The sequence below is a fragment of the Momordica charantia genome, assembly GCF_013281855.1.
Source record: "Momordica charantia cultivar OHB3-1 chromosome 7 unlocalized genomic scaffold, Mcharantia_2.0 BLBB01000007.1, whole genome shotgun sequence".
NCBI classification, from domain to species: domain Eukaryota; kingdom Viridiplantae; phylum Streptophyta; class Magnoliopsida; order Cucurbitales; family Cucurbitaceae; genus Momordica; species Momordica charantia.
Genome location: NW_028275165.1, coordinates 7,728,432 through 7,751,893, shown reverse-complemented (window position 1 = coordinate 7,751,893; position 23,462 = coordinate 7,728,432). Strand labels below are relative to the sequence as shown.

The window sequence follows — 23,462 nt, the reverse complement described above, 5'->3', positions numbered from 1 at the left end:
TGGCGACTCCAATTTCTTTTATTTTTAGAGACCCTTAAAAGAGGATGTCAGTCGCTCCACATCGCGATCACGTTGCAACATATTATTTTGAATAAAGATTCAATAATTAAAGAAATATTTGAATAAGATTCAAATATTATTTATATGAATTGGTTTCATATTAAGACTATAGGATAAGAGAGATGCATCTGAATATGATTCAAACGCATGGTTTTAATTAAATATATAATATTTAATTAATTAATTAATTATTAATTAGATTAATAATTATTAAATAAAATAAATTTATTTATTTTTTAATTAATTAATTAATATTAATGTTAACTTCCCAACATAAGTGTTGCAAAAGTTGTTCTGCACAACTCTCTCTTCCCCTATGTTTTTTTAATAGAAATCCTACATCTCAAATTCTCTCTTGCTTCTGCTCGAATTCAATCTCTTCAACTACCATCTTCCATATCATAGACTCTAAGAATACTTTCAAATTATTATTAAGACGCCCTTGGATTCATGAGAGTAGGGTGATAACTTCCACGTTGCATTAATGCTTCAAGTTCTATCAAGTTGGAGTTAGAAAAGTTGAGACTGATACTAATCCATTATTGATGGTAGAATCTCATTTCGCATATGCTAAATTCTATTTGAAGAATGACAAAATAGAAGAAACTATATCGACAAAGATTTCTTTAACTAAGAATTGTACAAACAATTCTAGCTCGAGGCAACAAACAAATAAGATAGAAGAACTTGTTAAAGAGTTAAATGCTTTCGAAGCTATTTCAAATGAAACATCTACTAGTTCTTCAAAAACAAGAGCTTTAAAGAAAGAAGTCTCACATAGCTCTACCATCTCGCGTTATGTCCCTTTGTCCCAATCAAAAAAAGGTGAATCACCGTTCATTGAGTACTCGAAGAATTTTAAGTTCATCGATGTAGACATGCTGAAGGGGAATTACACTTTGCCTCTTACTAAGATATCAAAACAAGAAATTAAGAAGTTTGGAGAACTCCACATGAAACAGATTCTTCCTGAGAAATGAACAAAGGATGGCTTCGATCCTAAAGCATAAAAGTTTCTAGAAAAAGCAGACTATGACTTCACAACTCACACTGAGTTCAAAAGCCAAAGGATTTTCAATGACAGGTGGGAACTTTCCACCGCACAAAAAAAAAAAAAGACATTCGAAGGTTATAACATACATGCATCAAAGGCTTGAATTAATTATAAACCACCAGAACCATTATATATAGCTAAGAAAGGGGGAAAAGAGTCGAGAATGTCAATCATATCATGTTTGACGAGATCGATGACTCAAAGGAAAAGAAACATCACAATAGTCAAATAAATGCTATCTTCAATTGCATTGAAGTTCCGTCTATCCGTGCCTCAGTGTGTCGACATCAAAGGTTGAATACGGGGTCAACGAAAATGGAAAACCGACATTTGAGACATACTCTTACATGACTTTCGACTTTTCAAAGGGTAAGTGTGTTGGCATCAAAGGTGAAAGATCAACAGTCAAGATATGTTTTCAATCGCCTCGAAACAATAGGCGATCAACATGAATGAAAGTAAGTCAAAGACCACGAAAACAAGTCAATTTGGTGAAATGAATAATAACAATGGACTTTGTAGTTATGTCTCATCATGAATGAAAATAAAGCTTTATGTTCTTATAAACATACAAGCTTTTTTTGAAAGTGAAGCGACAATTAATCATTTTAACTTATCTTGCCGAGGAAAACCAAGAGCATGGAGAAAACAATGTGTCAATTTTTGTCACATCTCTTTTGACAAAATGTCGCTGAGACGTTGGAAGATGATGTCGAAGAAGTGTCATCATCACTAGAAAATGATAGTCAATCAACTTTACGAACTTAAAGAGGTGAACCTTAACACGATGAAAGATACTTTTGCTTGGTTTTACAAAGAGATGTAAGGATTCGACGTAAATATAGCAATCCATCACCTTATAATTAAGCAATCGACGAGTAAAACAAGCACAACAACAAATTTGCTAGAATTTATACCTCAAATTGAAATTACGGTCAACGAATTGATAAAGGCATGTTTCATCCGTGAAGTGAAATATCTGACATAGATAAGTAACACTCGTCCAGTTAAAAAGAATAATGGTCAACTTAGCATGTGCATTGACTTCCATGATCTAAACAATGCATGCGCTAAAGATGATTTTCCACTACCCATCATCGAAATTATGGTTGATGCTACTACGGGAGATGAAGTCTTATCTTTCATGGACGGGTCGTCATGAAATAATCAAATTCGAATGACCCTTGAAGATGAAGAAATGACTGCATTTCAAACCTCAAAAAGAATATACATACAAATATGATGACCGTTGGAATATATTATATAATCTAATAGTTTAGTATATATCGATAAAATATATATATTATATAACATTTTGGAGTAGTATATGTATATCATCCCGTTGAAAAAAAAAACAACACAATCGAAAAAATAATGAGGGAAAGAAGATAATTAAAATATGAAAAAAGTATTTTGGAGAAGTATATGTTTATGATACTATTAAAAATAAGATTCCGCTAAAAAAAAATACACTGAAAAAATAAGACATCGAGAAAAATAAGATTTTATGCTTACATTGTTTCGGCAAAACATTATAATTAGCCCCAAATAAACATTTTTAGTACAATATGTGGGGTGGGAGTTCGAACTCATGACCTTTTGACCAGAGATATGTGCCCTTACCTCTCGATCAAATAGATAAATGGTCACATCGTATTGAACTAAAAAATAAAAAAAGAAGAAGAAGAAGCAACATTATAGCTAGGGATTAGTATATTGATAGGCTATTTAGAGACTATAATTCAATGTCATGAAATAACCCTATGGTACCCATCACCAATTTACCATTATATCCTTTTATATTTAAACCTAAATATTAATTAATTGTGGAAATTCAAAATTGGTTATTTGGAAACTTACATTACAAATCCCTTATTTTATGCCTAATTAGACTTTCCAAAAATAACAATTACCAAATCCCCAAAATCTTCCATTATTGCAAATTTTCGAAAAAACCATCCTCCTTCCGCCGTTTCTTCTTCCCGTCTCGTTTGCTCTCCTTCCACAAACTTGTTTCCATCCGTTCGAGCTTCTTCTTCATCGTCGGAGCAGGCCGTTATAGCTTCTTCTTCGTCGCCAGTCGCCCGTCGACCGTTCGAGCACTCTTTTTATCTCGAGGTTTGTTTAGTCGCTGATCGGAAGGCCATAGCAAATCCATCGTAAATCAGTGTGTCATCGAATATGTTCGTTTGTCGCGGGTGGTCTTCAGATTTTTGTAGAGAACACTACCATCTACAAAGGGAACCACACTGCCGCTGGGTCGTCGGATTTGAGTGGTACGAAATTTAGGTGTGAATTCTTCTATATATGCAGATATAATATATATCTACAACTAAGTACCATTTTGGTAGTTATAGGAACTCAATAGTCGAATATATTTTATATCTATCATATAGGTTTATCTTGTAATTGTATTGGATTGCATTTGTTAGGTTAATGTTAATAAGAGAAATTCGTAATAATGAAGCATGTGCTAGGGTGTCTAAATTGATAGAATAGATTAATGTTATATACAGATATAGTATATATCTACACTATATAAGTTTATGAGATTGAAACTTCAATAGTTAAAGATTATATCTAGATATATTTTATATCTATTATTAAATACCAAATTACAAGATACAATCCTGTTGCTTTTTGTTGTTGCTGAAAACTTTTAATGTATACTTCCTAATATCATTAAATCATGAATATATTTTTCAACTATTTTGAATTTGAAATTAAGGATAAATCTACACATTAATTAATTTAGAAATTGAAATAATGATAATCTTTTTGTAATTAATATAGGCTATTCATATACTAATCCCATTAATATATGAATGAGCGAATTAAGGAATTAATGAGAAAATTGGTATGGGACTCACAATAATTAAAAGATTATGACTACAATTTAGGGATTTAAATCAGTTAGATTTCAACCAAAAAAAAAAGAGAAAGAAAAAGAATAAATATAAATGCAATAAATAAGAGTAAAATCGGTATTATAAAAAAATCCTAATATAGAAATCTAAAAATGTAAAATTGGAAAACTTTAAACATCTGTGAAAATAAGTTTTTAAAATAGCCCTCGAAGACATTAACTCTTATAGCTAAAGTTGTACTTTATAATCTATACATAACTGAACTGGTTAAGACATATTTTCAATCATAAGATCGTGGGGTGAGGAAAATAAGTTTTTAAAATAGCTCCCGAAAACATCAACTCTTGTAGCTAAAGTTGTACTTTCTAAACTGCACATAACACTGAACTCGTTAAGACATATTTCTAATCATAAGGTCTTGAGATTGAATCCTCACCCTCACATCGTATTAGAAATAGCAGTCTCAATATATTTTTTTTATTGATTGAGGGAAAAAATTTAATATTGCAAAACTTTAATTCCTCATAATGATAAATAAAGTTAACATGCCTACAATAATAATAATGCTACAACTAAATAAGAGCCTCAACATGATACATAAACATAATCATTCTATTAAAAAGAATGATACAGAACTTGTTACAGAGCCGTACAATCTTCATTCAGCCTATAGTTTCTCTTCCAATGGCTTCAGTTTCCTTCAGCCTATACTTCTTTTTTGCTTTATCAAGTGGTTTTTGTGCCTAAAATCCCGACAAAACCGAAAGATCCGCTATGCCTCTTGGAAGATCTGCAATTCTTTTGAGAAGAGCGAGCCTATTATTACGGATTTTTTCATCATCCTGCATGCAAATGGTAGCAAAAACAAAGACGATCAAATCTCTTTCTATGCATTTTGGTTGGAGTTTGATAAGTATTCCTTCAGAAGTAGAAGAATTTACAAGCGAACTTCGTAAATTCAAGTTAGCAATTACAGATATCATGAAACATATTCACTTTTGAAATTAAAGAAAAAACTAGTGTAAACTTTACTCATGACTCCTTTCGATATACCACCCTAATTATATGTAATTTCTTTTTCCAACTTTTGAACAAAGTACGATTTGTTCTAATTACTACAACCTCTACATGATTGTTTCAGGGAAGCACAATCCATCTTTCAATCTGATCAAAATTAGTAGTAGTCCACTTCATATATGCATTAGAACAACAGGTATAAAATTCAAATCCAGCAATGACTTCAAAGGATTATGGAATTAAGCATCTAGAAATGCTTAATGGTAAAGCTACTGAAACTGCGCAAGGCCATCAAGAGCAAACATATTTTCACTGATTTTTACTGATTTAAATTACGGAGTACACGATTGCATGTAAAAGATATATAACATGGGCATAGTCGCACATCATTTCCTAAAAGTTTAGAATATGAACACAATAAGGACATGTATATTAAATAATATTTTATGTACAAATGATTATTTTTATGAATATAAATGATTCTCCAGGGAAGTTTCCTTTGGTTTATTTATTTAATAATATAAAGGACATCTAAAAAAAAGCAATGAAATATGCAATACTACTTGAAAATAGTTCGAAGAAACAAGATACAGCTCCTTGTATCAAAATATTTTCTAGAAAAATTCAAACCCTTTCAACACTCTAAATGGGTTAACATCTTACTATTTCAAAGGAAATTTAAAGTTAATGATGCATATGTGTATATTCTTTTAGACATTCCAATTTTGCTAGAGCTACATGGCATTAAGGTACAACAAAACTGTCATTTGATTAACTTTCAAACTAGAAATTGAAATCTAATAATGCTTAAAAAAATTTGAAGATTTCAAAATTCGAGTATGGATAAACAACAAGATAAGGAAAAACCAGATAAAAGGATGCAAAAATGTATTAGTAGTTAATGTAGCCATTTATGGCTTTAGGTAGTTTTAAAAGCTTTAATGATATAAGCTTAGTTTTTAGATTACAATCCCTTTTACTGTATAGTAAGTACAAGTTACTATTGTTTTGTTAGATACTGTTAGTTACTTTTAGTTATTGTTAGTTGTAATCCCTATATATATATATAGAGGATACTCCTTCAATTAATGGATAGATTGAGATTCTTCTTACTTTGATCAAGAGTCTCCATCAGTAGTGTTCCATATCTCTTATGTCTACAAATTGTTATATACAACATGTGGGGGCGGGGGATCGAACTCCCAACCTCTTGATTGGAGATATATGTCAATTACTGCTAAGTTATGCTCGTTTTGGCTATGTCTACAAATTGTTATGATGTAATAAAAACATGTTTGTTTCTAAACAAATATCTGCTTGATGGTGGATAAAATACCAATATTACTATAAACTTAATTTAAAGGTAAGGGCAACATACCACCATTACAAAAACATGCTCGAAGAAATCTTCAAGTGGTTCTATGAGCTTTGAAGATATTTCAAAAAACTCATCAACCTCAATGCCTGAGTGAAATGAGAAAATAAATCAATGTTATATGAACAAGAGTTACCATCACCTCAACAATAGTTATGGAAGAAGAAAGATGTAGAATTGCCAATAAATTACAATTAACGAATGAGAATATACCAGGGTGAACTTGGTTTTTAATTGACAAAAAAGTATTCCATAAAGCTCTCTCTTCATTCGACTCAAATGCAGCTTCATCAACCTAAAAGAACATTTCAATGAAGATAAGAATAAACGGCAAAATAGATGTGCAATGTTAAAAATATTAACTTTAAAAATTAAATATGTCCTCACTTGTCAACTTAAATTTTTGGGTGTTGGATTTTGTGAAAATTAATAGTCGAGTCCTCATGTGAGGAAAAATGTCAAGAATATATATATATATAATACTAAATAAACCCCGACCTATTTAAGCTTTTGGGTTTCACGGTAATTTAACATGCATAATCTCTGAGTAAAATATATCACCGATAATATCTCTAGGTAACAATAATTTTGAAGCAATAATGAGAGACGTAAATTTTCAGCTATAAGTCAAAAGAAAGAATTTAAATTGTGTTCTGTAGAAATATGATAGCTATGGTAGCCATGAAGTGTTGTAATGCCTAATAGAAAACAGAAGAAAATAGCATTAAAATGTAGTTCGGCCTTGGGTGAGACTCCTGCATTGTTCCATCAAGCATTATTAGTAATTTTTATTCTCTTGGTTTATGGTGAAGTGTACTATAGTAAATACTATAACTAAAGAAATTTATGACCAATCTATTCATGACGGTATCTTAGACAGAGTCTTATTAACTTGATTGATTCTCACGAGTCAAAGATCTACATTTTGATGGCTGATTTCAATTGTTGCATTCTTTCCATGTTTCATTACTACTTTTCATATTAGGCATTTTTGCCGAGAGACAAATTCAACTGCATCGAATTTCGAATCACGGGAACAGAAAATTGGTATTTCCAAATTCCACCTATTGTAAATTATTAATTGGTTGAAAAATATAAATTTAATCAAGTAACATTCATTTTATGTTGTCCAAAATAGAACCAATAAAGAACAGGAGTTCCTAGAGTGTGAAACAAATTGACCTAATGATTCATAATTCAATAAATGAAGCAAATCCGGATAAACTTCTAATTTTGCAACAAATAGATTTTCCTTATTCAACAGAGAACAGGAACAGGGTACCTCGATAGTATGGTCAACATCCTTCCCATAAATGATTCTTGTCGGACGTGCATATGCTTCTACAATCTTTGGGAACAGATCGCCTTTTGACATAGCATTCATCTAAAATAATACCAGAACCAGAGAAACAATATTTAATCAAGAAAAGTAATTATGAAAAAGAAAAAACGATTATTGGTACTTTCTCATTGACCGTCAACCGTCAATTGTTGAAATATATGATAAATTAATCTCTGTTTGTTCTGACACAAAAAGGTGGGAAAAAAAAGGAAAAAAAAAGAAAAACTATGGAAGATGAAGCACTCTAGTTTAGGTGTCTAGCAAAGGTCATTTTTCTGAGAAGGGTCGCTAGTAGATATGTAACTAAACGAAAGTTTTTATGATTCGTATGATCCTTCAATATTTAATGGGATAGCTCTCAACTGCAATTTTTTGAAAGATTAGTTCAGAATTTGACCTTATAATTGAGTAATTTAAGTTAGTAGAAAGCAAACCAAGTAATGGTACCATTCAAGATGACTATTACAAGTTTATAACAAAATTTCAGAAGTTCAATTTGGCTTAGGTTTGGGATCGTGAGGCTACAAGCAACATCACCTAACTGGAGTTAATCGGCCGCCTAAATCTAACCTTCTTTGGATTAATGGTTTCAAGGCAATTATTTCAGAATTATGGTTCAAGAGGAACCAAGGGTTTTTGAAGATTCTCGTCATTCGTCCTTGAAATTTTTTAATCTCGCCAAATTCAAAGCATCACAATGGTGTGCTCTTTCCGATCTTTTCTTTTCCTACCCTCCTATTATGATTTGTATGAATTGGGAGACATTTATAACTCCTTTCTAGTTTGATGTTACTTTTTATTTTTCTTTTTCACTCCTTTGGGAGTTTGTATCCTTGAACAATTTTGTTCCTTTTCATCTCTCAATGAAAAGTTCGTATCTCGTTAAAAAAAAAAACACAATTTCACAAAAGCAATTTGCACCAAGAATTAATAATATAACTCCAAATAATTCATTAAGGAATATTTACTTTATGAGCAGTCTTTGCTGCAAGACATGGAAAATTTGAACGCTCTGTGAGAACTGAACGAACTATTTCTGAACTTAAATCCTTATCCACCTGCAAACAGATCAAAAGAAAACATCTCAACTTATCTCCTTTGCTATTTAAGCATATGTTGGTGTAAAAGTATATAAAAAGAACGTTCAATTAGCATGAATCATCAAACTTGTGATCAGATAAAGAAAAGGGATGCACAGCATGTCGGATAAAGAAAAAGGAGTAAAAGAATATTCGCATCTTGCATTGCTGGAAACCAAATTTTAGGGATTCTCAACTATAGCAGCTAAAAATGTCAATAATATGATACTATGATTGCTCTTTGTAGACTTCCCGTGACTTGCATTTTACTAATTTTCTTTGGGTGGGATGGGGCATGATTAAGTTCAGAAGTCACTTCCATAACCAAATAATTTGTGACTTTTAAAAATTGTCACAGTTCAAAATCTTCTAGGACAACGGAAATAGTGAAAACAATCTCAAATTAAGAAAATATCTGTTGAGATAGTATTGCTATAGAAAAAATATAGCGAGTAATATGGTGAGCTTACAATGAAAGGACATCTGTCTCGTATTGTGAACTAAAATACAAATAGATGATACTTTCATTCGAAGATTATACATACCAAAAATTGTTCAAGCCTTCGAGTAACAAATATATTTACCTGAAAACAGAACACACAATATTGACAATAGAAACACTTTAGTAAATATGATCATAAAGTTTATTTAATGTTAATTTGCAAGAATAAAAATATTCTGCTGTGTATCATATATGCAACTTAGGTCTCCTTACATAGGAGAAAGATCCACTACAATATAAGGAAATAAATAAATGTCATAAATGGTAAATATTGACCATTAATATTTACACAAAAATATTGAAATATCCAACATTTAATAACAAAAGATATTAATTATACTTAATTTAAACATTTATATTATTCATATTGCAAATGTATACAAGTTGAGCATACAAACTTTTACATATAGGAAAAACAAGCAAGCATCAGCAACAGCATGTGAAATGAAATTCACAGCTACGGCTGATTGCACTTATTTTATATTTCACAGAAGTTTATAGTAAAAGAGTACGACATAACTTGCAAATATGAGAGTAAAAGAATAAGATAACCAATAAAATAAATATCACCAGTTAACCTTTTATTATCATTATTATCACTAACATAACTTTCACGGAGCAAAAAAAAAAAAAAAAAATGCCTCACATTATCAATAATGTCGGTATCAACTTTAATGGGTTGGACATCAGCTGCAAGTCTCAGTGCTTGCGCTAGATCAAGATTTTTATCCTTCTCCACCAATATTTGGACCTACAAATTGGAAGTCAGCATTACCAACTTGATAATACAAGTGTAATTGTTGTATTTCATGATGATTTCTAAATAACTTACAAGGCCATAAGAAATTCTCCGAAGGCCAAATGGATCACTTGTAGAACTAGGCTGACAGCCAACAGCAAATAAGCCAACAAGACTATCTAATCTGCAGCGCAGATAAAAATATAGAACGTTATGTATACTATTTCAGCAGAATAAACCACTATATGTTGTCTTTTCTTTTATCACAGATTTTACCTATTATCTATTTCATATAAAAATGACATATGGAGAAACATCTTTTGAACTATTATATCCTAGTTCAGATCATCAAATTACTAAACATGCAGTGACATATCTATTTCTATGTTTTATTAAATTTCCATTTGCATTTAATTTCAATGTACAATACTACTTAATAGTGGTTTATACTTTCTCTCTCAACACTTGAAATAGTATTTAAAGATGAGAACTAACTCATCAAAAATGTAAATAGTACTCTACCACTTTTTAAATATTGAACTACCCAATTTCTCAAACAATTTGTGACATAAAAGTTACATCAATGCATCTGTCAAAAAGAAGTTTTTACCATCTAAAACTTCCATTTTTTTTAAATCTAGTTACTTCCGTAACATACATATTCAATGAAATATTGACTGTCAGGTTCCAACACGAACAATTACATAGATTTAAAAGGGTATAAATAAATACAAAATACACTTCCGCACATTAAGCAACTGTTACCTTCAGGAATCATCTTATCTGTTTTTCTTCCTCTTTTTTGTAAGTTGTTAGCGTGACACATAATTTACCTATTATATCAAAATTCTTGAGCTAATTGACGTGTGGAACTATTATTTGTTGCGAAGATATATTTACTTGGGTATTATTGCCAATGAAAGGACATTAGTTTTTCTTGAGAATTTTAAAAAGAAAACAGAAGTATGAAGAAAGTTGAAATTAACTCTAATTACTGAAGTTAAATTCAAGCAGCCAAGTTAACTATTTACTAATTTGAACTCTATTGATTCATTTAGCCCTATTGACCTAAATCTACCTACATCTGAAAAATCTGAATGATAAATAATTATGAATAAATGAAAGAATTTTTAAGAAATAAGTCAAGAATAGAATAAATTGAATATAAAAAATTTCAAAGAAAACTGGAAAAAACTAAACCCTAATTACTATTTATTAATCATTCAATTGGTAAAATATGAATTACTACCACTTAAGGTTAATTAAGTCACTTATAATACATAAATTTGATTAATATTATCTACAAAATGCCTATGGGATTAGTTCACATGTGTTACAAGCGCCAAATTATGAAGATAGTAAAAAGGGACATGTAGATGTATTTTGACCTGTCAGCAATAGCCAGAACTATCCCAGCATCACTCTTTGGAAGAATATCTCCAGAAAATCTAGGAAGTGTGATCTCATACAAGGCTTCTGCTATCTGCAAAGAGCACAAAAAAAAAAAAAAGAAAAAAAAAATCCAGGTTAGAATCATAATAGAAATAGGGCTGGCAATATTTATAACAAGCATCTAGAGAAGTCACATTGCTTTGATTTCTTTAACAGGGGGAACTAAGAGAAATATTAGACTCAAAGATATCATGGTTAATTGTTTAACTGACTAGGTAATTAGGTATGCAGCTACCGTGCTTTTTAAAGTGTGACGTGCACTCAAAAAACCCTTGATATCTTTCGGGTCTGGGCCTTGAGGTGGGTGCAAGTGCCCCCGGGTATAAGGGAGGAAAGCTTCTTGATTATCCAAAAAAAAAAAAAAAACGTGTAAGGTGCACTAAAACAGATTATTCTTGAATGCAGAGCACAAAAAAAAAAACAGGATATTCTGTGAGGTGTACAATAGAAAAATGAAAATAATAATTCAAAATATGGAAAAAAAAAGAAAAAAGAAAGTAGTATGGTGATGACAGGAATACCATTGGGGTAGTTGGAAATATTATTAAGGTATTAAAGGCATATTAGTAATTAGCCAAGGAGTTTGTTAGTGGAGTTGATTATAAATAGAGTGAATGGAAGAGGATAAAACTAATAGCAAGACAGTATATGTTTAAAATAGTAGTGTTTAGTTCTTCAGGTAGATTTGGGGGATAGTTGGAGTTATTGTATTCCTTTATCCTTTTTATCTTTAAATATTATTCCCGCAATTTGATTTCTATGAGATGGTGAGTAAGATAATTTGTAAAAGATTGCAGAAAGAAATGAACTTTTTTAGGAGTATTTAGGTAGTATCTAGTAGTTTCTTTATATATATCTAAAATTTAAATATTGGCTTCTGGGTGCCTCGCTTCAACACTTTTTGGAAAGTATGCCCATGTGCGCTTTTTGAAAACACTGACAGCAGCTATCCCCTAAGAATCCCCAAACTTTGACTGTCTATAGAAATTCTGAACTTCAACACATGTATTATTCTGACAATTTATTGGAGGCTAAAATAAAAACACCAAGAACCTGCTCTGAAAAGCCCTCCCGCAAAGCATAATGTCGTGCCATTATTCCTGCAAGTGAAGTAAATTCTGTGACAACAGCAGTAGCAAGATCTGACATGGCAAGGGATGCAGCTTCCTGTATAGTTTGAAGCAAATCTTGATTAATTCCCATTGCCAGGCTTAGTTTCACAACCATAGTTTCCACACGTGTCATCTTGTCAAGCATTGATCCCAGTTTTTCCTGCTTAAAAGAAAAATTCGGCTATTAGAAGTAAAAACACATAGAGCCGAAAAACCTTCAACAAGTTTGTAATGACGTTTTATAAAAGTGACCCAGAACATGTCCACAATTGTATGTAACCAATAATATTTGGTTGACAGTGACAATTTGAGACGGATGAAATTCTGGACTTCGTATCAACAATTTCCCCCACAAACACCAACGATAATACTGAAAAAATAAAAACTTACATGAAACAGAATACCATTAAGTTGACTTCGAAACTGAGAAAACCTTTTACTTGTATCCATCTCATAGAAAAACTTGGCATCTTCATAGCGAGCTCTAAAAAGGTAAAGAAAGGCTTCAACTTTTAGATCTGTGTATGAACTACTAAACTTGGTGAACAGAAATAATGTTCGACATCAAGGGACAAACATGAAGATATTCATGAATCACAAAAGATACTTGTACAACATCTAGACTTGGATACAATCATTGCTCCTGTAACCAATAGCTGGGAACAGACAGATAAATAGAATGATGCAGTAAAATTTCTAAAAGATGGACAAATTGGCAAAATAACCAATACTATGTATTGGAGTTTGAATAGTGAGGGGAAAAATTAAGCTTCTCATATAATCTATTAAAATCTAGAACTTTTAAATTTCATCTCTTGTAACTTCAGTTAAAATCATTTAAAAAATCAACTTTCTATAATTGATCTATTAATTGATATTTTTTAAAAATGAACTACTAAGTATATAAAAACAATAATAGTAAATAAAAAAAATAATTATAATTCTACTTTTTGGGATTTCATTTACAAATTGAGATTTTAGTTATCAACTTATTTAGTAAGGAAGACTATAAGTAATCCTTTATTTATTAAAAAGATTTAAAAAATCCTATTATTTTTTTTAAATTCCCTTTGAAGGACTGAGAAATAGATGACTTTTATGATGAACATGAAATATACAAAAAAAAAAAAAACAATGAAAACTGAAGTAAAATAATAATATTTAAATTTTAAAAATCATTTTTATTAAAATAAATTCAATTTTTAATCATATTTAACATAATTTGTCATATTTTATTTAGATTATTATATCTTATTTAGATATGTTAAAATTAATTCCACTACATAGACAATTAAATTGGCTTTTAAATAATTAGCACATTTATATAAAGCTTATTCATTATTGATAAGTTTTAAAAATAACTTTTCATAAAACTAATAATTAGCAATGGTTTATACAGCATACAATTCACATGACCAAATTACAACTCAAGATAATAAGGAATGTATGTATCAAAAATTACCGAAGTACTGCTTCATTTCCTGTTCTTACAACTTTCTCATCAATTTCTCCATTTGATACCTAAAAGAAAAATCCGAAGAAAAGATGAGTTAACAAGAGGTTCATTTGGGGATGGTGCAATAATGGGATCAAAGGAATGACAACGTGACTCTCACAGCAATGAAGTACGGCAACAGCTTCCCATTAGCATTTCTAATCGAAAAATATTTCTGGTGCTTCTGCATAACCTGCATAAATAGTAAAAAATGAAATTTCACTGCGATCTACAAAAGCAGCATGTACTGAGCATGATAATAGACATAAAACAGAGGTTGAATACTGCAAGAGAGAGATTCCTAAATTTATCATAAAAAGAATGATGAAAATTAAATAAATTTCTATAAGCTGACATTCTTTTGCGTAAGGAAATATAATAAATATTTTATAATTCTGATAGAAAATTAAAGGAGAAAGTAATGGAAATATTCTATTGATTTCAGAGGGAAAATTGCATAGTTACAATTAACAACGAAATAAAGATTGTCAACCAAATTATTGAGCCTACGATAAAAACCTTACCATTGTTAGAAGATCTTCTGGAAGCTCCAAGAAGGAATTATTGAACTTTCCAAGTATTGAAACAGGTGTCTCGATGAGATTGGAAACCTAAGACATTATCTTTAGAGAGTTAATAACATGGTTAAAAGTAGTCAACCTGACCTGATTAAAACGTATATCCTCGACAAAAAGACCGAGGGTTCAAATCCCCACCCCCAGAACATGGTTAGAAGCATGAAATCAAGAACCTCATAAGTACATCACCTCATCAAGTAAGACCTCCTGAATAACAGTTTTCCCTTTGACGCTTTCTGCCAATATGGAAGACTGATCCAAAATTTTTCTTTTACGTTCCTGTGAAAGTAAATAGCCTCTTGATTACAAGAAAAAAAAAACACATAAAATGAACTAATGAAATAGGATGAGATTTCAGAAGCCCCAAAACAGGAAAACATTTTAAATACATATAATAGATTTAGCTGAAACACTAACGTGTAGATTAAAACAAATGGCAGCTTATAAAACTTAAAAACCTGGGCATCTTTTAAAGGAATAAAAAATAATGTTTCCCACATGCACGCGTTTCTGGTGAGAGAGTAATCTAGCTAACTGTATACTAAAGAATGCTTCATGGTCATCAAAATTACTTAATCACACCTCAACTTCAATATTGATTTTAGCATTCTTCATTGCCCCCACATAAGATTCTGCACTATTGACCTGTGACACAAGTCCAAATCCACGATCAAATATTATAAACACAAGAAAATATTGCAATACTTGGATTACGTGATGCATACTAAAACATTGATTAAATGGTCAACAGCTTGTGTGTTCAAAACATCAACCCGATCATAACTTACTATTACTTGATCTAATAATGCTTGGTAATTTAGAAATCACGTAATATATAATATCTTAATTAAAAGGCCCCACAGGATTTAGCACTGAACTCTTGACTCAAGCTGTATCTTCACTATTATGGTTAAACCTTAAATAATTTAAGAGGTATTAAAAGAATTACATCCAAAAGCAGGCAAAAACAAGCCCCTTGAAAATGGAAGTTACAAAAAGGAATCCAAGCCTTTTTGAATGAAGATATTTATGAAGAGACTTTTTGTAAATAATGACAAAACTTTCATTAAGAATAATGGGAAAATTTACATCAAAACGTGGGCAAAAACAAGCCCCTTGAAAATCGAAGTTGCATAAAGAAATCCAAGCCTTAAAATTAAGAGGCTTATGAAATTTTATTGTCGAAATCCAATAACATTAATTGTAGGAAAAAGAATACTTAACTAATGGATGGAATTTGGTCTGGTTGCTTGTTATTGTCACTTCCTATCGGGAGTTTATTTCCTTTATTACTTTTTTCGTTCTTTTCATTTATCGATGAAAAGTTTGTTTCTCATAATTTTTTTTTTCTTTAAAAAGAAAAAAATTTGTCCACTAAAAATATACTCACCTTAACAACAGATGTAGAAGTGTTACGAAGACCATAGGATATGTTCCCACTGGACAGAAAAGTTGAAATGTCAGTATATAGGTATATTGACAAGGCAATATGCAAAATAAACAAATACGTTAACGAAAATACTTGAGAGAATTCAAAAATAACACAATGAAAAAATGTATGTGGAAGCTACTAATTAATTATTGGACAAAAAAAACATTTAAATATACATGTATTAGATAGTTCCCTAAACTTGACCATTCTAACTATTTTTTGAACCAGAAACAAATTTTTCATTACTAATTAAAGAGGAAGAAAAATGTTCAAGAATACAAATTCCCAAAGAAAGCAAAAATAGATGAAAAAGAACCAAAAAAGGAACAAAAATACAAGATAATCGACCAAAAAAGGAAAGCCACAGTCAACAAACTAGAAAAGCAGCCTCAACTTATCTAAAGCAAAAGAAATAGCAAAACACTAAAAGAGTGGAGGCTTGAAAAAGTTTCTTCAACAAAGCTGGCTAGTCCAAAAAGACCATCTGCTGAGGAGAATCCAAAACAACCGTTGAAAAAAAAAACACACAAAAACAAAAACTGAGGAGCTGAATACTTTATGAGTAACTAAAGATGAGCGGAATGCCTCGCTGGTGAATCAAAGGGAAATTGAAACTGAAATCATGAGGTTTTTCGAGAATTTATACAGTAGTGAGGGGAGTCAACGATTTTCCTTGAAGGGTATTAACTGGAGACCAATTCCTATCCAAAACAGTAGGTGGTTAGAGAGACCTTTCGAAGAAGCAGAGATTTTGAGAGCTGTAAAGAATCTTGGGAGAAATAAGGCTCCGGGGCCGGATGGCTACACGGTCGAATTCTTCATACGTTTTTTGCAACAATTGAAAGGAGATTTTATGAGATTCTTTGAGGAATTCTATAGAAGTGGGCGTATAAATGCTTGCATTAAAGAAAATTTTATTTGTCTCATTCCCAGAAAGGAAAATGTGGAGAAAGTCAAGGACTTAAGACCCATTAGTCTCACTACTTCTACATACAAAATCCTAGCAAAAGCTCTTACAGAGAGATTAAAGCACGTAATGCCCAAAACTATCTCCTTAAATCAAAGTGCTTTCATTGAAGGAAGGCAAATTCTAGATCCAGTGCTAATTGCAAATGAATTAGTAGATTTTTACAGAACCCAGAAGAAGTGTGGTTGGATCCTCAAACTAGATATTGAGAAAGCCTTTGATAGGGTGGATTGGGATTTTCTTGATGTTGTACTACACATGAAGGGATTTGGAGGTAAGTGGATCAAATGGATAAATGGTTGCACCCGAGGAAATAAATTTTCAGTATTTATTAATGGGAGGCCGAGAGGAAGAATCCATGCTACTCGTGGACTTAGACAAGGTGACCCTCTTTCACCTTTTCTTTTCATAATAGTCAGCGATGTGCTAAGCGGTTTATTGGAGAACATTCATGAAAAGGGCATCTTTGAAGGTTTCACAGTGGGCAAGGCGGGTTTTCATGTTTCTCATGGTCTCACCTACAGTTCGCGGATGACACTTTGCTGTTTTGTAAGAATAATGATGGGATGTTAGAAACCCTCTTCGATACGATTAAAGCCTTCGAGTGGCTTTCGGGTTTAAAGGTGAATTGGGACAAATCCTCCTTGAGCGGGGTCAATATAGACTCCCAAAAAGTTGCTTTGATGGCTGCAAAATTAAATTGTAAAGCTGAATCCTTCCCTATTTTATATCTTGGAAAGCCTCTGGGTGGTAATCCAAAATCTGTAGCTTTTTGGAACCCTATAATTGAGAAAGTCATGAAGAAGCTTGCAAGATGGAAAAGGTATCAACTTTCAAGGGGCGGTAGACTAACTCTTTGTACATCAATCCTTGGAAGTATCCCTTTGTATTCCTTTTCATTGTTCCAAATGCCGAAAATGATATGTAAGAAATTGGAGAAATGCATGAGGAATTTCTTCTGGGGGGATATTGAAAAAGGTTCTGTGAATCATCTTGTAAGATGGAATATTGCATCTTTAAATCAAGAAGATGGTGGATTGGGTATTGACAACCTTACTTCAAGGAATAATGCTTTGTTGGCTAAATGGGATTGGAGATTCAATGTGGAGCCCTCTGCCTTATGGAGACAAGTAGTGGCCAGTATATATGGAACCGACAATTTTGGTTGGTTCGCTTTTGGGAACAAGACTGGAAGCAATCGTAGCCCTTGGTTTACAATTCAAAAACAGTGGCACCTAGTGGAGAAACATGGTATCTTCAAAGTTAGAAATGGTGAGCGCATTCTTTTTTGGCACCATCGATGGTTAGGGGACTCAATACTAAAAGAATGGTTTCCTGTTTTATTTCGAATTTCTTCTGCCCCTTTTATCTCAGTCCGTGAGGCTTGGGATTCATGCTCTTCTTCTTGGAGAATTGAAACAAGAAGAAATCTTAAAGATGAAGAATTTGATGATTATTTAATACTCTTATCAAGTTTAAATTCAATTATCTTGCAAGAGGAGGAAGATCAGTTGACGTGGAGTTTGAAACCTTCGGGGTCTTTTTCGGTTGCTTCTTTATGCAAGCCTAGAAAGGCTTCTTTCTTGATGACCAATGATCAATGCTATAGGCTATGGCGGACGGGTTGCCCAAAAAGGGTTAATATCCTTTATTGGATTCTTATTAATAGAAAAGTCAACACAGCAGAAGTTCTTCAAAAAAAATTACCACATATGCATTTGCAACCATCCATTTGTTTGCTGTGCATGGCAGATTATGAGTTTCAGGTGCACACCTTCTTTTCTTGTCCATATGCAGCAGATTGTTGGCTCTCCTTGCTCCATATGTTCAATATCTCTTGGGTAATGGATGCGGATGTTTCAAAGATTGTTACCCAGCTGATGTTTGGTCCTTTTTTACCTCCTAATGCGAGCCTTCTTTCGGTAAATGGTGTCAAAGCTATCATCTCGGAGATTTGTGTAGCTTTGTGAGAGGTTATATTTTCTTATTTTCATTACAACCCATTTAGGGGTAAATATACAAGAAGACCTTTCAACAAATAAGGAATTAATCTAAAGCCTGTAAGGAAAGCAATAAAATTACAGAATATACAGAGACATAATGATAATTCTAATAAGAAAAAAACTTAATTTACGGCTTGATTTTCTACACTCCCCCTCAAGCTGGATGATATATGCTTGTCATTCCAAGCTTTGAGATTAATCTACTAAGGCTGGGTCGATGCAATGCCTTAGTTAAAATGTCAGCAGCTTATTGTTGGGAAGATACATATCTCAGATTGATAGTATTTGTCTCAATCTTCTCGTTGATGAAGTGACGATCTATTTCGACATGTTTCATCCGATCATGATGTATTGGATTTCTTGCTATGGCTATGGCAGATTGATTGTCACACAATACGTCTATAGTACCTTCTGTCTTCACCTTGAGTTCAGTGAGAAGACGTTTCAACCAAACTCCTTCACAGATCCCATGGGCTAATGATCGAAACTCAGCTTCAGCACTACTTCGAGCTACAACTTGCGCTTACCTGGGGGTAGGTCTGTAAGGATCCATGTCCCATTTTTCTCCAAAGCCTGCAGCTCTTCTAGAGTAGCAGCCTTCCACTCAGGTTTCTGCAAGGCTTCTTGAACTGTGTTGGGAGTTTGAACCTTATCTAGTGAAGTCACAAAAGCTCTAAAATACGGCGACAGATTAGTGTAAGACAAGTGATACCGCATGGGATGTTGGGTACATGAGCGAATACCTTTCCTGACAGCAATGGGTCTATCATCTCCTGATGTCTCGTGTGCTATTTCAGGGACATTGAGATTTTGGTTTAGATCTTGGCTTTGCTGAACTTGTGTAGGTTGTATTTCGTTTCTCTCAGGTTGTCTTGTTCGTCGCGAATAAACTTGCAGTTCAGCCTCAGAGGGAGATACGTGAGTTGGCTCAGAATGAGGTACAGGTGAACTGTCAGAGAATGGAATTGGCTCAGAATCAGAAGAGGGTACAAGAGAACTCTCAAAGGATGGGTTTAAAGAGAAGTTAGGAATGCAATCCCAATTTTGTGATTCAAGAAAAGAATTCTCCCCCTGAAGGACAGAATTGGGATAATATGGTTGATTTTCAAAAAAGGTGACATCCATGGTATGAAAGAATTGTTGAGTGGGAGGATGATAACACTTGTATCCTTTCTTATTTGGCGAGTATCCAAGAAAGATACATTTTATGGATCGTGCATCAAGCTTACTACGATGCTGAGGATATATATGAACAAACGTAGTGCACCCAAATATTTTTAATGGTAATGGAGACACAAGATGGGATGTAGGATAAATTGAGAGTAAACTTTGTAAGGGTGTGTTGAATTTGAGAATGCGGGATGGCAAACGGTTTATGAGATAGGTAGCAGTTAGGACAGCTTCACCCCAGAAAGATTTTGGAACATGGGATGTGAGTATGAGAGAACGGGCTACATCGAGAAGATGACGATTTTTGCGTTCAACAACACCATTTTGTTGAGGTGTGTCAACACAAGAGCTCTGGTGAACAATACCATGAGATTGAAGCTATGGACCAAGGGTAGAGTTGAAGAAATCACGAGCATTATCAGTTTTAAGTATTTTTATATTGACTTGAAGCTGAGTTTGGATCATTTTATGGAAAACGGTGAATAAGTGGCTTGTTTCAGATTTTTCTTTCATATCCAACTCAAACGTGTGTGATCATCAACAAAGAGAAGAAACCAACGTGCCCCGTTGATATTTTTTACCCTTGAAGGTCCCCAAATATCTCCGTGGACAAGCGAGAAAGGCTGAGATGGAGAATAAATGTGAGGTGAATAACAAGCACGAGTATGTTTGGAGAGTTGACAAATCTCACACTTGAAAAATTGACTCTTTTTATTGAGAAATAAAGAAGAAACAGTCGTTCAAGATAAACAAAGTTGGGATGACCAAAACGATAGTGCAACGTCATGACAAGACTATATTTATGATTTAAAGACTCAGAAACACATGCAGACTCACGATTAGATTGAACTACAAGTTCATTGCATTTCTTTGTTGGTGGAGGACTCGTTGCTTTAAGAAGATACAATCCCACACATAATTCAGCATTGCCAATCATCTTCCCCGATCCCAAGTCCTAAAAAATACAAGAATTTGCAAGGAATTTAGTTTCGCAGTTTAAGTCTTGATTCAACTTACTCACAGACAGTAGATTATACTCTAATGTGGGCACAAACAATACTGATGCAAGAGTTATGGAGCTTGATATATGAATACTCCCAATTCCAGTAACTTGAACAGGTGTACCATTAGCAATTCGAACAGACAGGTTACCCGTATAAATTGAAAATGATGAGAATAAGGATCTATCACCTGTCATATGATCCGATGCTCCTGAATCCACTATCCATTCAGATGGAAGAGTTTGAGTGTGGAGAGCACGAGAATTTTGGTTACCTTGTTGTACATTTCCAGAACCACTTACTGTTGTTGGTGGAGTTGTTCTGTTCAATAGTTGTTGTAGCATGTCCAACAACTCTTTGGTATGTGGTTGTTGGTTAGAAGTTTCAGAGATAACAGCATTGCCTCGAGTTTCTCGCTCTGATTTGGTAGTGTTCGGCTTCCAGTTCGCTGGTTTTCCATGTAATTTCCAACAGGTTTCTTTGAGATGTCCCACTTTATGACAATGATCACACCATGGTCGCCCTTTGCACTGGCGGTTATCGCCATATAGATTCCCCCGAGCAGCAAGAGCGATTGGATCATTAGGATGATCTCGTTGGGAAATGAGCGCAGATCCATTTTGAGTAGGAGGATGTTCGGTTTGTCCCAACATGACTTGCTTTCGACTTTCCTCCCTACGGACTTCGAAGAAAACTTCTCGAAGACTCGGTAATGGCTTAGTACCAAGAATGCGACAACGAACTTCATCAAGTGATTTATTCAGTCCCATCAAAAATTTGAAGATCCTTTTTGTCTCCACAAATTTTCGAAAGAGAATACGATCATCAGAACATTTCCATTCATGAGTTTCAAATAAATCTAGTTGTTGCCAGTAACGAGATAAATTAGAGTAGTACGCTGTAACCGTTGAATCACTTTGTTTAATGTCTTGGAGAGTAGTCTCTATCTGGAACAGCTCAACAGTGTTTTCTTTATTGGAAAATGTATCCTCAGCAGCATCCCAAATTTCTTTGGCAGTAGAAAATAGGAGAAAATTCCCACCAATTTCAGTGGTCATGGAATTTATTAACCAACTCATGACTTGATTGTTTGCAGCCTTCCATTTGCGAAATGTTGAATCATCGGGTTTGGGTGATTCCGCTTTACCGATGATATAGTCTTCCCGTCCACGACCATACATGAACATCATCACTGATTGGGACCACTAAAGGTAATTGTGGCCATTGAGTTTGTGACATGTTATCGGATTATTGTTGCTTTCGAAAAACGATGAGACGTTAATTTGTGATTCTGAACCTGCCATTACAAAAAAAAATGTAAGGAGCTGTGATTCGGAATAAAGAATGGGTTGTAGCGGCGGCAGCGAGCTCGGCGGCGGCGGCGGAGAGCTTGACGGCGGCGGCGGAAAGCTCGGCGGCAGCGGCGGACGCAACAGCAGAGATTATGGCGGCGACACCGAGAGGGAAACCGGGCGGCAGCGGGCTTCTGCGAAAGAAAAGAAAAACCAAATGGGTTGCGACGACCGACTGGAGCTGCGACTTGACGACCGGAGCTGCGACGTGTGACGACAGACGAGATCTGCGACGGCACCTGAGACGAGAGCTGCGGCGAGATCTGGGATCTGTGGCGGAAGCGGCGACACTTGCGCAGGATCGACGGAATTACGAATCTGTGGAGGATCAATGAGATCAACGGTGGCGGAAGGAGATGACTGCCGGAGGTGGATATTGAAGACGGCGGCGGCTAGGGTTTTTTTTTTCAGATTCTGGCCGCTAGGGTTTTTCAGATTCTTGGGTTTATTCCCTGGCTCTGATACCATGTAGCTTTGTGAGAAAGGTTATATTTTCTTATTTTCATTACAACCCATTTAGGGGTAAATATACAAGAAGACCTTTCAACAAATAAGGAATCAATCTAAAGCCTGTAAGGAAAGCAATAAAATTACAGAATATACAGAGACGTAATGATAATTCTAATAAGAAAAAAACTTAATTTACGGCTTGATTTTCTACAATTTGGTTTGAGAGAAACCAAAGGATTTTTGAGGAAAAAAGAAGACCTTCGGTGGAGTGCTTCAGCTTGGCTAAGTTTAAAGTGTCTCAATGGTGTGCTCTATCCAATCTTTTTGCTAATTATTCTCCAAACATGATATATGTTAATTGGGGGCTTTCATTTTCCCTAGTTAGACATACACAAGATGATACTACGTCTTTTTA

General features: G+C 33.6%; 2 protein-coding genes across 5 annotated transcripts in view; both read right to left on the bottom strand.

Moving 5' to 3' along the window:
• Positions 1 to 4,436: 4,436 nt before the first annotated feature.
• EDD1 (glycine-tRNA ligase) overlaps positions 4,437 to 23,462 on the bottom strand; it is an 81,238-nt gene continuing 62,212 nt past the window's right edge. For all 4 annotated transcript variants that reach the window (XM_022301279.2, XM_088126395.1, XM_022301281.2 and 1 more), the window contains 17 exons: positions 16,063 to 16,111; positions 15,255 to 15,317; positions 14,862 to 14,951; positions 14,619 to 14,705; positions 14,216 to 14,287; positions 14,062 to 14,120; positions 12,990 to 13,083; positions 12,541 to 12,759; positions 11,424 to 11,518; positions 10,129 to 10,219; positions 9,943 to 10,047; positions 9,340 to 9,378; positions 8,684 to 8,773; positions 7,656 to 7,757; positions 6,587 to 6,668; positions 6,377 to 6,462; positions 4,437 to 4,823 (listed from right to left, as the gene is read on the bottom strand). In XM_022301279.2, coding sequence (XP_022156971.1) covers positions 4,725 to 4,823; positions 6,377 to 6,462; positions 6,587 to 6,668; positions 7,656 to 7,757; positions 8,684 to 8,773; positions 9,340 to 9,378; positions 9,943 to 10,047; positions 10,129 to 10,219; positions 11,424 to 11,518; positions 12,541 to 12,759; positions 12,990 to 13,083; positions 14,062 to 14,120; positions 14,216 to 14,287; positions 14,619 to 14,705; positions 14,862 to 14,951; positions 15,255 to 15,317; positions 16,063 to 16,111 — 1,522 coding nt within the window. In that variant the 3' untranslated portion in view covers positions 4,437 to 4,724. The remainder of the gene's footprint in view (positions 4,824 to 6,376; positions 6,463 to 6,586; positions 6,669 to 7,655; positions 7,758 to 8,683; positions 8,774 to 9,339; positions 9,379 to 9,942; positions 10,048 to 10,128; positions 10,220 to 11,423; positions 11,519 to 12,540; positions 12,760 to 12,989; positions 13,084 to 14,061; positions 14,121 to 14,215; positions 14,288 to 14,618; positions 14,706 to 14,861; positions 14,952 to 15,254; positions 15,318 to 16,062; positions 16,112 to 23,462) is intronic.
• Positions 19,016 to 22,435, bottom strand: LOC148210248 (uncharacterized). Its single transcript, XM_088126573.1, has 3 exons — positions 21,305 to 22,435; positions 21,068 to 21,199; positions 19,016 to 20,622 (listed from the first exon to the last, which is right to left on the bottom strand). Exons 1-3 carry the CDS (start codon positions 22,433 to 22,435, stop codon positions 19,585 to 19,587), a joined length of 2,301 nt encoding a protein of 766 aa, XP_087982699.1. The 3' UTR covers positions 19,016 to 19,584.

Coding starts and splice junctions, on each gene's coding strand:
- LOC148210248 (XM_088126573.1), bottom strand. CDS start 22,435: ATGATGTTCATGTATGGTCGTGGACGGGAAGACTATATCATCGGTAAA. Junction 21,200..21,304: donor GCTCCATAACTCTTGCATCA/GTATTGTTTGTG, acceptor TGTATTTTTTAG/GACTTGGGATCGGGGAAGAT. Junction 20,623..21,067: donor CTAATCGTGAGTCTGCATGT/GTTTCTGAGTCT, acceptor CTTGGTCCATAG/CTTCAATCTCATGGTATTGT.